The following is a 13,521-nucleotide window of genomic DNA, read 5'->3' on the forward strand; positions in this document are numbered from 1 at the left end:
CCCGTGCAAACTGAACACTAGTCGTCTTGTCCCAAGTCGAAGACTCGTAAAAAAAAAAAAAAAAAAAAAAAAAAAGAAATTGACTGAGGTTTCCTCAATTCCAAGGGTGCCGTCCAAAATGGCGACGGCGTCATAGCAGTGACATCTAGCGGCTAATTTAATACTATTGTTCCATTACTTCTGCCTCCAGACTGTAGATGTCAGTAAAGAATATTTTACGTGCGTGCGGAGCAAACTCAGCACAGAAGAAGAAGCTGTTGCGTACCCGGAAGAAGGAGGCGGATTTGAGCTGTGACGTTTGTTCAGTCACATTATTTTGTCAACGCCGCTTTTAACGTTAGCATAACACCAAGAGATCACTTGCAGTGGTTTTGCTTTCCTTTACGAGCACCATGAGGTTTATTTTCCTGGCATGTGTTACACTTGCGTGTTCCTCCGTGGTAATTGGTGAGTGGAGTTTTTACATTTAAGCCTAGTCCTAATCAGCCTGTATTGTCGATTGAAACCTGATAGGAAACGGGCCAGGACAGTAAAGTGGCTTTGAAATAGCCAATGTCTTTTGATAGTTTTCGGGGAATCAATATTGATCAAATCACGGCCATGGCTTTGCTTTTAAACACGATAATAACGAGCTAAATAATAAACGTTAATAATGATCACACAGAAGTAACAAAGACAACATTACTTATTAAGTTTATTGTGAATTCTTCTCAGAACCTAGAAACTCAAAAGTATTTACATTGAGCTGTTTTTCAGGCTACAGGATGTGTCTGCAATGTCTTGTTTATGGAGACAGTCAAGTGGTTCCCCAATCTTCATCAAGCCACGGCACATATTTTATATTTGAAAAACGTCTTATGGCACACCACCCAACAAAATGTTTTCTACTGAAATGATGTGTGGAAGTGGAAGAGAATTTCTAGGCTTGACACGATCAGGATTTTTGGGGCCGATCAGCGAGTTTAAAATATCGATAACCGATCCGATCACATGATGGAGGAATGTGTCTATTTAAATGACCTGTTCATTTACTGCATATACTCGTGTACTTAATTGGTCAAAAAAATTATATTTACAATAAAGAATGTATCTTGGTTCCTCTATTTATGCCGGTGAGGCATGGTCACAGAATTAATGGTATTCTACTCGATGGCAGGAAGTAAATACAGTAATTAATGTATCCACTTTTTGTGACATTTTTGTTTGTTGGTGTTCCGTGAGATTTTTCAAGTGTAAAATATGTTCCTTGGCTCCATAAAGGTTGGAAATCACTGCTCTAGTCAGATCGTGTATTCTAATCAGTCAGGTCAAACCAACCAACATTACAACATGACAGAAATAATGGGTGCTAATTTACTATAATTAAATTACTTAATTTTTAATTAAATTACTTCACCCACACCGAATGATTGGACAGAACAGCAGCATGTTTACGTCCAACAGTTCGTGCTAGCAGTAGCTTGCTAGGCTACATAAAGTTATGTTGCCTGCTTGCGAGCCGTATCGTATTAAAAGTACGTGAACATACCTCAAGCAAGCCTTAAACGAACGTCCTCTCCTGAGCACCGGTGTCCACCAACACACGTTTTTCCCCTTTTGTTTTTGCGATCCATTATTGTTGTCGTCGCCATGGTAACGAGTGTATCCGTTTGCGTTGACACGATGAAGCCCAGTGATCGTAAAATACGGGATACGGTGGTATCAGAATATTTATTGCGTGAAAGAGCAAATTTGTCTTGTTGTCTGATCCGGGCATTACGTGTTGTCTGTCTCAGGCGTCTTGTCCGTTCCACACAGCTGACATGTTTTTTTTTTTTTTTTTTTAAACTAACTTTATTGGCCGTCAGATATTTACAGGACTACGCCAAAAGCCACGTGACAAGGCTAAAAATAAATTAGCTTTTGGATTCAAATAGACTGTGCACGATGGCAACGCGGAGTAAATGTCTTTTTTGCGGAGCCGATCAATGATGTGATTGACGGGATCGCCGAATTATGACAAGCCGATCAGCATAAAATGCTAATTATCGGCCGATACTGATAAGGGCGATAAAATCAGTGTAAAGTCTTAAGAATTAAATTTTCCTGCCTGGTTGTCACTATACTTCGCTGGCATTGATCGTCGGATGGACACACATACATTGTTTGTATAAACAAATAAGAATTTCCATGAGCATGCTTAAGGGTGCTACCATCTTCTAAGATACCGACATGCGCGACATCAAAGTTGCAATTGAGCCTGTGTGTAATTCATACCTTATGATATACCTTAGATATCCCGATCCTTTATGATGTGGTAATCAATCCAAATGTTTTGATTTAAATTAGAACAATTTTCAACTTTTAGAAGAAAGAAAATACCAGGATCGCTATATATTGCTGTTCAGTCATAAACAACCCCCCCTCAAAAAAAAAAAAAAAAAAACACAAAAAAAACAAGCTATAGCTTTTGGACCATATTGTGTAGTACATACCAATTAAATATTTACTTTAATTTTCATGTAGCATGTCGGGTCACAAGTTGTGATAATGATCACTGGGTGTGATTTAATACCAGGAGGCAACAGGTGATTACTGAAAGTTGTCAAACCAGAACACATTAAATGTATCATCAGCCCAAGGAAGTCCTGTTAAAGAACATTTCAACTCACAACAAAGACAAAGTCATTATCAGTCAAAAGACTGAGGGAAAAAAAACAACAACGTGGCGTAACAAACCTGAGCAGGAAGGAATGAACGAAACACGGAACATTTGATGAGACACACAATAGGAAAGAAAAGGGCAGATTATAACCACAAAATGTAGATGACACTCAAGAGTGAAAGCTTCCACTGAGGCAGCCTCAATATATCTAGCAAACAGTTTAAATCCATTCAGACCGCTGTCACCATATGATGCTGTATACATTTTGTAATTTAAAGACATAATCCATAAATCAAGGGTCACCAACATGGTGCTCGCAGGAAGCAGGTCATCCCCAAGGACCACATCACTAACCCGTTGGCCTGTTCTAAAACTAACTCACCAATGATGGGGCATTGTGATTTCCTAGTAATGTAGAAGTGGCCACCTAAAAATGTAAACACTTGCAGAGATTTATAGAAAATGTATCCATTTCCTACGATGTTAAATCATTGTTGATAGTTATTGTGAGAAATTATTAACATGGTCTCTGTCTTCACATTGAGGAATATAATTTATTATTCATAATAAATATCGTTAGTTCCAACCCTAATTCTAATTTCTGTTGATTATTTTGTAGATTAATCGATGAATCGGATTTTAAAATATTTATTTTTAAAAATCTGTACTTCAGAAACAAGGCATTATTTCAAATTGACAGTGCAGAAAATGCAAAAGTAGTGACTAGGGGTGAGGAGAAATTTGGATTATTCAATGCATCGCAATAGTCCCTTTATAACAATATCGATTCATCAAGTCAGCGGAATCAGTTTGCCTCCTGGCCTGCCCTGTGGGGGCGGGTTGTGTTTGATTCGCTTTGTATGGATGAAGGCCACAGTCTACCTGAACACAAACACACACACACACAAAGCAAACAAAGCAAGCAGCAGTGGCGTGAAGACATTTTGACGGTTGGAGTCATTTTGTATGAAAGTCTTGAATAGGGTGCATGTTGGGTTTTGAAGGGGAAAAAAATAATTGTATTAATTTTTTTAGGGGCCCCAGCACTTTCAAATGTGGGTGAAGATGAAACAGTAGCATCAAACAATCATCAAAATGTCAGACCTGAACCCCCTGAAAATGTCCTTGAAGAAAAGAAGGACCAGAAAGATTCAGATTTAAAAATTGAGCCTATGTCTCCGATACAGAAAAAGACAGAGGAGAAGGTGAATAAGGATTTAACGGCAAAAGAGCAGGAGGCTAAAGAAGCAATGGGGGATGTGAAAGCTTCGCCAGAGGTTCCCAATAGCAAAATAGCTCAGGGGAATCCAGAGACAAAGTCAGGTGACTCAACTAAGGAGGGAAAATCAAGAGAAGAGCCGGACAAGGATGCCAAATCTGAAAGAGAACCTGCAAAATCAGAGGGAACAACTGAGGCAAAACCTGAAGTGGAGCCTGCACAGAAGGCAAAAAACGGTGGAGAGCCATCTAAGGAGGTAAAATCAGAGGAACCTGCAGAGAAAGAGAAATCTGAAGGAGAGCTTCCTAAGGAAGAGAAATCAGCAGAGTTGGCAAAAGAGGAGAAAACAGGAGAGCCTAAAAAGGAAAAATCAGAAGAGCCTGAAAAAGAGGAGAAACCAAAAGGAGAACCTGCAAAAGAGGAAAAACCAGGAGGAGAGCCTGCAAAAGAGGAAAAACCAGGAGGAGAGCCATCAAACGAGCAGAAACCTGAAGGAATGCCTGCAAAGGAGAAATCAGATGGCGAGGAGGTGAAACCAGGAGAGGCAAAAGTGGAAGAACTGGAAGACAGTGAGGCCAAATTGGGCGGAGAGGAAGGGCCAAATCGAAAAACGGGAGGCAACCGTCAGTATGGGGGACCTGGTGGAAGTGACGAGGTGGAAAGCAGTCATTTCTTTGCATACCTTGTGTCGACAGCAGTGGTGGTCGCAGTGCTTTACATCGCGTACCACAACAAGCGCAAGGTACGTACGTGGCCTGTGAAAAATGGAGTTCTCGTTAATGTTTTTCTATTTGCTGATTCACAGCTGCAATGATCACATCTGTATCAACTATCTGGAGCCATGTTTTTCTTGTAACACTGCACTTGAATATTTTGACAACAGTTGATTTGAATATTTATTATTCATATAGGATTAAAATTAAAATCAAATTTTAGAGTTTATAGCTTTTCTGTGGAAGATTTTTGCATGTCATTTCTCCTATTTAGAGCACAAAAATCAGTTTACATTGGTTTCCCAGCTGTGCCTAATTAAGAAAAAAAAAAAAAACACGAGGTTGTTCCACATTATTAACCAAGTTAGTTTTCATGCAATGTAGCAGTCCCAAAGCATTTTACGGGAAACAATAGAACACAAACTGAACACCTGGATAAAACAGCAAACGTAACCTCTAAAAATACGCGCCACACGCCCTCTAAATATCCATCTGACACGCTTTGACATCAAAGTACATTGGCATAAATACATGCATGGAGGTATTTTGAAACTTACACAACACATAATATTGAACAAATAGAAATTTGACCTGTGTCAATTTATGTTTTGAGTCTTGAAGTTCACAATTTTGCCTGTGCCTCAACGTAGGTTGCAGATGTAGGCCCTGTGCTGTGGAGGGGAAGATTCTTCACTCGGCGCATCGAGCAAACTTCTTTTCGATGAATCTTCTCTTAGAGGACGGGTTTTAGCTGTAGTTGGCCCTCAGATCAATGAACAGGCCAGACGTTTTTAGATTGGTTCTTCACTTTTGTTTGCTTGTTTGGTACCATCAGGCAAACGCCATGCAACCTATTTGCAGATACAACATAAATTCTAAGATCAGGACAAAACACAGTGAAGCATAGAACTGTTGTTTTATTAGCACAAAGAAAATGAGCTCGTTCCGCTTGTCAAGGGTGGTAAACTGAGCTTCAAGACTTTAGCGCTGTTTGGTCTTTCTGTGCCTAACATTCAAAGATTGGGCAGAATGATAAATATAATTACATAGGTGAAAGTAAAGAATATTTACCTATGGGCTGTCATGAATATTGTCGACATTCAGGACTTGTTTCCCTGCTTTGTGTCCTGAAGCTCCATTCTCCCGTCTCAGAAAACAAGTTTCTCCCAAGAACCTCTTTGCTCAATAATAATAATAATAGATGATGATGATGATTGCACTCATCATAGGTCCCTCCAGGGGAAATTCAACTCGCACTGTGGCGCTCTGAAGGGTTGGTGGATGGCCACCATGTCCCAACAAGGCAGACAGTGATTTATTTATTTTTTGGCCTGGAATAATGGGCAGTGAGACGTTAGGCCCCTTTAGGTGCCTAAGGGTGGCAAAATGACGTCTGCCAAATATGTATATTCTAGCTGACCATTTCCTGCCATGGTGTAAAAAAATTTGCGTTCCTACACTCCAAAATAAACAACTGGCCCTTTAGATGCGATGGGTAAAAAGAGAGACCCAAACCCTAACCATCATCGCCTGACCGTAACCCGTCGGGAGCCTGTGGGGCGTCTTTAAAAGGAAGATGTATGAGAATGGATGGTCGTACTCCTCCAAACAGGAACTGCGAGGTTACTCAAGTGAGATCGAGGCAGAGATCCCATTCCTGGACTTATAATTTCAATGGATGAGACTTATTAAGGTGATCTCACAAAGGGATTCTTGATCATAATGCAAAAATTAAAAAAAAAAAAAAAAAAAAAGGACATTTATTTCTGAGTCTTAAAACATGTTTTATTTTTTAACTGCAGTGTATTTTGAGTAATTGTATTATCATTGTCATGCTCTTCTCATTGTGGTGGTTTTGTTCAATGAAATCTGGATCATTCAATTGTCATTGGTGATAAAAAAAAAGGGTGTAAATTGAATAGACAATTTAGGAAAATAGCACATGCCAAATCATTTAGAACTTTTAAATGTCCTTTTCTGTTTGACACAAAAGTACTAAGTTGAGAATGTATTGACTAAATACAGTATTGACTAAATGTTTTTACATTACACAGTTGTGAGTTCACACAGCAAAAACATGAAGCTGTTTTTTTGTCTCCCAACCTCTCACATTTCATCCAATGCCTGTATGTTTTCCTATTTTCAGATAATTGCCTTTGTTTTGGAAGGAAAAAGATCAAGATCTTCTCGTCGACCAAAATCCACAGAGTACCAAAAGTTGGAACAGCATGTAAGTTTATTTTTTAATATTTACATTTTCCTATTTTGGTTTGAATTTGATGAAAGAATATCCCCCCCCCCCAGTTGTAATCGGATGCTGTAGCCTTGAGACTGAAAGCGCCGTGGGACGGCATCAGAGGAAGTGAGCATTTGAGCTGACATGCTTTTTGGCTCGTGTGGACGTTTGTTCTGTTCTGTAGATGGATGCTTATTGCATGACTATGCAGATGACACTGTTGCCTTATTGTCAGATCGAGTCAAACGCAGTGACAGTTAAACACGCATGCTGTTTTTGCACCTGTCTTTATTCCACTTTATAATTATGAGAGGCCACGACTCAGGATATAGTTCAGTAGCAGATGAAAGCTTTTGTTTCTTTTCCATGTAATTTTTTGGCTTTGTTTGTACAGCTATGATTGCACTGTGAGCCAAATAAGCCATTATGACTCCTTGTAAAAGTAAAACATTTTATTTAAGGTCTGTAGCTACCTCCATCTATTAAAATGTCCATGTTTGCGCCTCTATTTATTATAGCATTTGATTCCCAAGAATGAATCCAAAAATTATCCAATAGGAGTAATTGAAAACATTTGGGAATATATATATATATATATATATATATATATATATATTGTTCATGCTGAAAGTGAATTAGAAAGTTTGCCGTACTATCATTTATAGCGCAAAGAACCAGCAAGACACCTGTGACCATGATAAAGCCCACCTTCAGGCAACGTTTTGTCGAATCAGATTTAGTAGATGAGAGTTTGTGCTATGCCTTTTTGTTCTTTTATTTGAATTTGGTAATGAGAGAGGAAGCAAGGTAGCTACTGTAGTTCCTGAAATGTTTGAATTGGTTCCGTAGTGGATGATGCTTAACCACTCTGTTTGCCACAAATGTAAATGTCAGTGTTTCTCCAGACTAATAATAATTGTGATATAAATGTGTTGTGCCGCATTGCTTTGTACATTTTAAATTAAATCCAAATTAAATATATCTAAATTATCACCCTGTTTACTCAGGACAGTAAATCAGTTTTGGACCTTTTCTACTTGCTACTTAGAGTGAAATTTAACTGATTAATTATTGACAGATGCAATCCTTCAAAGGTGGTAGCACCAAAAAACATATGAATGACGGGGAATAATTAAAGTTTTTTTTTTTTTTTTTAAACTTGTCTGCCAAATAAAGTGCTTCACTGTATTGTATTCAATTTGACATTGATGTATTGAAAGGAATACTTTCTCAATGGCAGTGGTCATAATTTATGAAGAAAAATTCTAATCTGTGTGATTACTGTTATCTGGCCAAAATATTTGGAACATCTTGCTGTCTGTATGATGAAATAAATTGGTTTTGAGTACTTTAAAGTGATGGAGTATGGAGTTTCCCCCCCCCCCCTGTCACCCACATCATAGTACCTCACAAAGGAAAGCATGATCATAAAAGTAGGTTGTGGTTATTTCTGCAATGAATTGAGAGCACTTGAAACAGTTGCACAACCTTCTGAACAATTCAGCCTTTACAACTGATAATCGGACAAAGCAGAAACCAAATGCGAGCTGCCAAATGTTACAGAATAATAAGACACGATAATTGCCAAGCTGTCGTTTGCAGTCGCAAAACATCGATGAAAGTAATTTGGTGATACAGAACACTTGTCACATAGGTCTGGCTGGAACTGCGTTTTTGTGGCGAGTCAACAAAATAACAGGCCAATTAATACATGTTTATAGATATAAATGTAAAATAATGTACACCCACACAGGATCTAAACCCGAAATTAATTAGTACCACACTGCACACACCACTTAAGAATGTGGGCAGGTTAAAGGTATATAATAAAATATTTGTGATATCACTATTAGTCCAATGGGGAAATTTGCATCATTTCAGCAGCAATTGTGGCTATCGGAAATGTTATATAAATAGCACGCAAGAGAAGACATACAAGAAGTACATTGCACGAAATAGAAACCGAGACTATTGTCCACATAAACTGTCCAATTCAATCTATCAGCACTGTTTTTTAGTGCTGAGTTTTAATTTTGATGTTTGAGATCTGATTAATCTGCTTTAGTAGACTTGCTTTTTTTGTTACCAGGGTTGAAAACAGAATGGGCAAAATGCAAATTAATCCAGAGACACATTTTTGATGACAGTGTCATAATCTCATAGAGTGGTACTTTGATTCAGGCTCCAACTGTGTCCGCCATTACAAGGTTGATGTAATAAAAACATTAAAATGACAAATATCGAAGCCATAATATGATCATGACTATCGCAAGGTTATGTTCTTGACAAAATTTTGAAAATATGGAAACTCATAAATTTGGAGGCAGTGAATTTTTCTAGGTTTGCAGCAGCTCAATGCATCATGTTAAAATTCCCAATTGATAAGTGTCAATACCAAGGCAAGCATTTTTTTATTTTTATTTTTTTGAAAGCACATTTTAATGCAGTTCTTATATTTTGAAAGTGTCGCTAATGAGTCTGGAGTAAACGATGACCGTCAGTCCCGACACTGAAGAGTTCCCCACACAGGAGCAGCAGCAGCAGCTTGTCACAGTGGCATCATATTTCTGGCCTCCTCTTCATACATATCAGGTATCTCGCCCATGGACGACGACACCATTCGGACAGTCGTGCTGCCGCGAAGCTGCTCCTCGTAGCGGATAAGTTGCTTCCAGAAGCCGTTATTGGGCCTCACCATGGGCCGACATGCTTTGAGCCTGGCGTGGGCCTCCACCAGGGTGGCGCCGTGGTGCTTGACTAGAAAAGCCATGCAGAGCGCAGCTGAGCGGCTCACGCCCGCGTTGCAGTGCACCAACGTGCGGCCGCCATGCCGCGCTACGTGCTGGATTTGATCAGCCACCTCGTCGAAGTGGTCGCCGAGGGGAGTGGACGGTGAGTCGGACAGGGGAATGTGGATGTACTCCACACCGTGAAGAACGGGGCGGCCGCGGCCGCTCTCCGTCACGTTAATGACGCATGTGATGTTGTGGGCAATCAGCAGGCAAGCGCGACTCGCCGCTTTGCCGTTACTCACATAAAGATGCTCGCTGACTCGACACAGGCCAGAGAGACTTGCAATGACCGGTGGATGCATCACAAAATCAGTCAAGCTACGTACATGTGAGTAAAACGTGCCTCAAAACAAACCAACTGTTATGCTACCTGCGACTAAACAAAACAAACGTTATGCTACATGCTACTTCCTGTTGTAACACAGCCGAGAGGAGCCAAATTTGTAGAAATTGGCGCACTGTCGCCCCCAGCTGGACGAGATGTTAAATAGTTTAAGGCATTTTTCTTTCTTTCAGTTAATGGTAAATTCCAGAGGTGGTAAAAGTACTCACACTCTCTAAGTCGAAGTGATACTTGTGTTTAAAAAAAAAAAGACTTTGATAAAAGTAGACTAGCTGATTCAACTCCTTTACTGAAGTAAAAGTACATATAGGCCACTTGTAAACGTAAGCCTATATGTACCTAACGTAGCCTAAAGTTAAAGTAAAAAAGTAGAAATACATTTGTATCGTCAGTAAGAGCCAATATGTGTTTTCCTAAATTGACACACACACACACAAAAAAACTTCTCCGGACAGGAAAATATATCCTCTATATTTATTTTTTATTTTTTATTTGGGTACTGCACGCACTGAGAAGATATTAAAAAAAAAAAAATCACTAGATGAACAGATTTCCTGTAAGATAACTTCTGACACGATAATAAAGGACTTAACTGACAACACATCCTGCATGGGAAAAACAAAACAATTTAACAAAAATGATAAATTAGCTAATGTAACAACAACAACAAAAAAGACACTTGTAATTTATTTGTTTTATTCAGATTAGATGGAGAATTTTTGAATACCAGAAGCTGTTTTTTTTAGCCTGGCACAAGACCGAATCATAAAAAAAAAATCCCTTAAGTAAGGCCATGGATTGTCAATATCTTATATCTTGTCTGAATCTATTGCTTCATTGTCTTTAATGCTCCCTGTTTCACATGTCCAAAAAGTAACAACCCAATTTTGAGGTAAGGAGTAGAAAAATACAGATATCTGTTGTCAAATCTTGGGAGTAAAAGTAAAAAGCCATCCAAAAAATAAATACTCAAGTGTAAAGTATAGATACCTGAAAAATCTTCTTAAAACTCATTCACTGCCAGCCTTCCCAATTAACATGGATATTTGACTTCTAAAGCCGTCAATGGCAGTGTGTGTTTCAAGTACAGTAATAAAGTATTTGTACTTCGTTACTTCCGACCATTGATAATAATGAAACTCACGTCTAACAACTTGATCACTTGATGTTGTTTTCGGGGTGTTCTTTGCAATGCGGGAATATGCTTGAAGGTAAGCAGGATATTATATTATTGCTGTGCAGGTTATAAAATTACCAAATGAACTATGTCACAAAGTTCTGCTTATATTCCTGCACAATGATCCCAAAAATAGTAGTGTTTCATGTTTGAGGTGGTGGCTGGGGGTGTTGCTACCCGCTGGCAGTCCTCTGTTGCCCAGGTAACAGATGGCGGATGAAGGGCGAGCATACAAAAGAGCACAAACCTGTAGCAGCAGCAGCAGCAGCAGCAGCAGCAGCAGCTGGGGAGCGGCTCCACTGACTTATTCATGCGGGCGCAGCCGCTTCCAGCCAAGACTGTCCTTTGTTTGGGGACTTATCCACATTATCCAGTGCTCCAAACTGGGTTGTGCGCAGCTGCTCCCGGCACTCCCACTTGTGCTTGCCGCAGCTCCGGAGCTGAACACCGTGTAGGAGCGACCGTCTCTCTCTTTTACTGCGGTGAACAACAACACACCTCTCGTTTGTTTGGAAGCTCTAGTGAGAATCCTGTCGACGTTGTGGGACACGTGTGAACTGCAGATGACTGGTAAGAAAAAGATCCATGCTATTTAGTGATATTTGTAAGAAACGTTGTATTAGTGGGGCACAGTCGGTTCATCTTTCCTTAAATTAACATTCATCAATGGTCACTGTGAATGTTATGAACCCACTAGATTCTAAATGTAGGGGGTAATAGCGATTGTTCTCCATCTACGACGATTTTTTTTTGTATTTCTTCATATCAGCATTGTGCTAATGTAGGCTCCTGCATTTGTAGCATAAATTGACGGAGTTTGCTTTATCGCCAAATAAAATGACCTAAATTCAACACGAGCTTAGGCTGTGGTTCCTGAAAAAAAGTTGCTGGGTGAAAGTAAGGGGAAAATCCCCAGTTGAATTGTATTTCATTTGCTGTTCTATGCTTGCAATTTTTAGGAAGTAAGGAGCAGGGATTTACTGGATTCATCTTCAAGGACTGGTGACATGACATCAATTCAGGCTACTGGAAAGATCTGAGTGGGAAACAACAGCTGGACAGGTTATGTGCTCAAGACTGGACTATCGAAATAAATTTGATGTCTTGCAATATTAGCCTATTTAAATAAATGTGATCCCAATAAGCATTTGCTGTGTTACCTGACACACTGGATGTAGTTTCATCAATGTAAATTATATGTAGTTGCTGCACGATTAAAAGCATGAAGGCTTGAGAGGACTGCAGTTTTTTTTTTCTTTTTCTTTCAGCTTTCGTACAGCTTTGTGTTGTGTGTCGCTGCAGTTACGCCGATCGACGCCAGTTTGGGTCTCACTTTTGGCACATTGTGCTCGTGTGCTGATGACATCGCTTGAATGGCTCTCCCGCTGCTGCCTCAATGACGGTAACGATTTTGATTTCCCCTCACACTAGATGACTCCGTATTGTATGTATTTATTTGTGAGAGTGGCATATGTGCATATAAAGTGCCTACAGATTGGAACAGGATAGATGTGTTGCCATATGTTGAGAGAAATTCCAAACTGTACAACCTCGGCTATATACTGTATACAACTTTAGTTGGTTCAAGGGGCTTTGGACTAAGTGTCATGCATTTTTTCTTTTCCCTGCAGGGGGATACTGCAACTACCAAGTACCTGCTAGCCTGTACCTTCAAAGGATGGCTCAACCTCTTATGCTTTTGTGTGTCAGTGAACTATGAACTATAATAAGAGCTCCGATTTCGACCTTTCTACCTGTTAGAAAGTGAAATAGATCCAATTTGAAGCGGGAAGGGGGTGTCATATGAACACTGTTCTCCACTTTCTCTTTCAATCAAGCATTTCAATGCTAAACTAGCTTCACAAACTGCGTTTTGGCTCATGAAAAAGCCACTGTGGCTGCAAAACACTTATTTTCTGCTGTGTGCACTGACCTACCTCCTGTTTCCTTGGTTACCGCTCCAAATAGTTGCTCTCTTTTTCTTGTAACAACACATCTAAATGCACCAGAAGTCATTAATAATTGAATACCTCACATTTCATAGCTGTTATAGTTAGGTTAAAAAAAAAATCGTACACACATATTTCCCAGCTAAAACTTCTCTCACACTTTCAAAATGTGCCACTAATCTAGAATGTTCTATGATGAGCATAGCCACCTTTGTATGGCCTACATTATTTAGATCATGTACTATGTGGATTTTACTGACGTGTGAGTCTGTGTGAGCGCACGTTGGTATGCATGTGCAATATTTGTGTCCTTGTGTGTGTCCCTGTGCATGTGTATTCTAAAACCTCCTGCTGCTGAATGCACCAGACCCCGGACAAAGTATTAACAAATCACCATTTGGCATTTTGTCCCATGTGCTATATAAAACTATGCCAATGAGACCAAGCT

General features: G+C 39.5%; 2 protein-coding genes across 2 annotated transcripts; one reads left to right on the forward strand and one right to left on the reverse strand.

Moving 5' to 3' along the window:
- The first annotated feature begins 263 nt into the window (after positions 1-263).
- On the forward strand, positions 264-8,167 carry tgoln2 (trans-golgi network protein 2). Its single transcript, XM_061768549.1, has 4 exons — positions 264-447; positions 3,680-4,605; positions 6,723-6,806; positions 6,881-8,167. Exons 1-4 carry the CDS (start codon positions 393-395, stop codon positions 6,884-6,886), a joined length of 1,071 nt encoding a protein of 356 aa, XP_061624533.1. The 5' UTR covers positions 264-392; the 3' UTR covers positions 6,887-8,167.
- A 1,049-nt stretch (positions 8,168-9,216) lies between these two features.
- zgc:153044 (uncharacterized protein LOC751678 homolog) lies at positions 9,217-10,035 on the reverse strand. The gene has a single exon (XM_061768550.1). It carries the CDS (start codon positions 9,904-9,906, stop codon positions 9,361-9,363), a length of 546 nt encoding a protein of 181 aa, XP_061624534.1. The 5' UTR covers positions 9,907-10,035; the 3' UTR covers positions 9,217-9,360.
- Between the last annotated feature and the right edge of the window lie 3,486 nt (positions 10,036-13,521).

Source organism: Phyllopteryx taeniolatus, chromosome 3 (genome assembly GCF_024500385.1).
Source record: "Phyllopteryx taeniolatus isolate TA_2022b chromosome 3, UOR_Ptae_1.2, whole genome shotgun sequence".
Taxonomy (NCBI): domain Eukaryota; kingdom Metazoa; phylum Chordata; class Actinopteri; order Syngnathiformes; family Syngnathidae; genus Phyllopteryx; species Phyllopteryx taeniolatus.

Bases quoted from the DNA above. Each gene is read 5' to 3' on its own strand.
- tgoln2 (XM_061768549.1), top strand. From the start codon at position 393: ATGAGGTTTATTTTCCTGGCATGTGTTACACTTGCGTGTTCCTCCGTG. The intron at 448-3,679 runs GTGAGTGGAGTT...TAATTTTTTTAG, and splicing joins GTGTTCCTCCGTGGTAATTG to GGGCCCCAGCACTTTCAAAT. The intron at 4,606-6,722 runs GTACGTACGTGG...TCCTATTTTCAG, and splicing joins CGTACCACAACAAGCGCAAG to ATAATTGCCTTTGTTTTGGA.
- zgc:153044 (XM_061768550.1), bottom strand. From the start codon at position 9,906: ATGCATCCACCGGTCATTGCAAGTCTCTCTGGCCTGTGTCGAGTCAGC.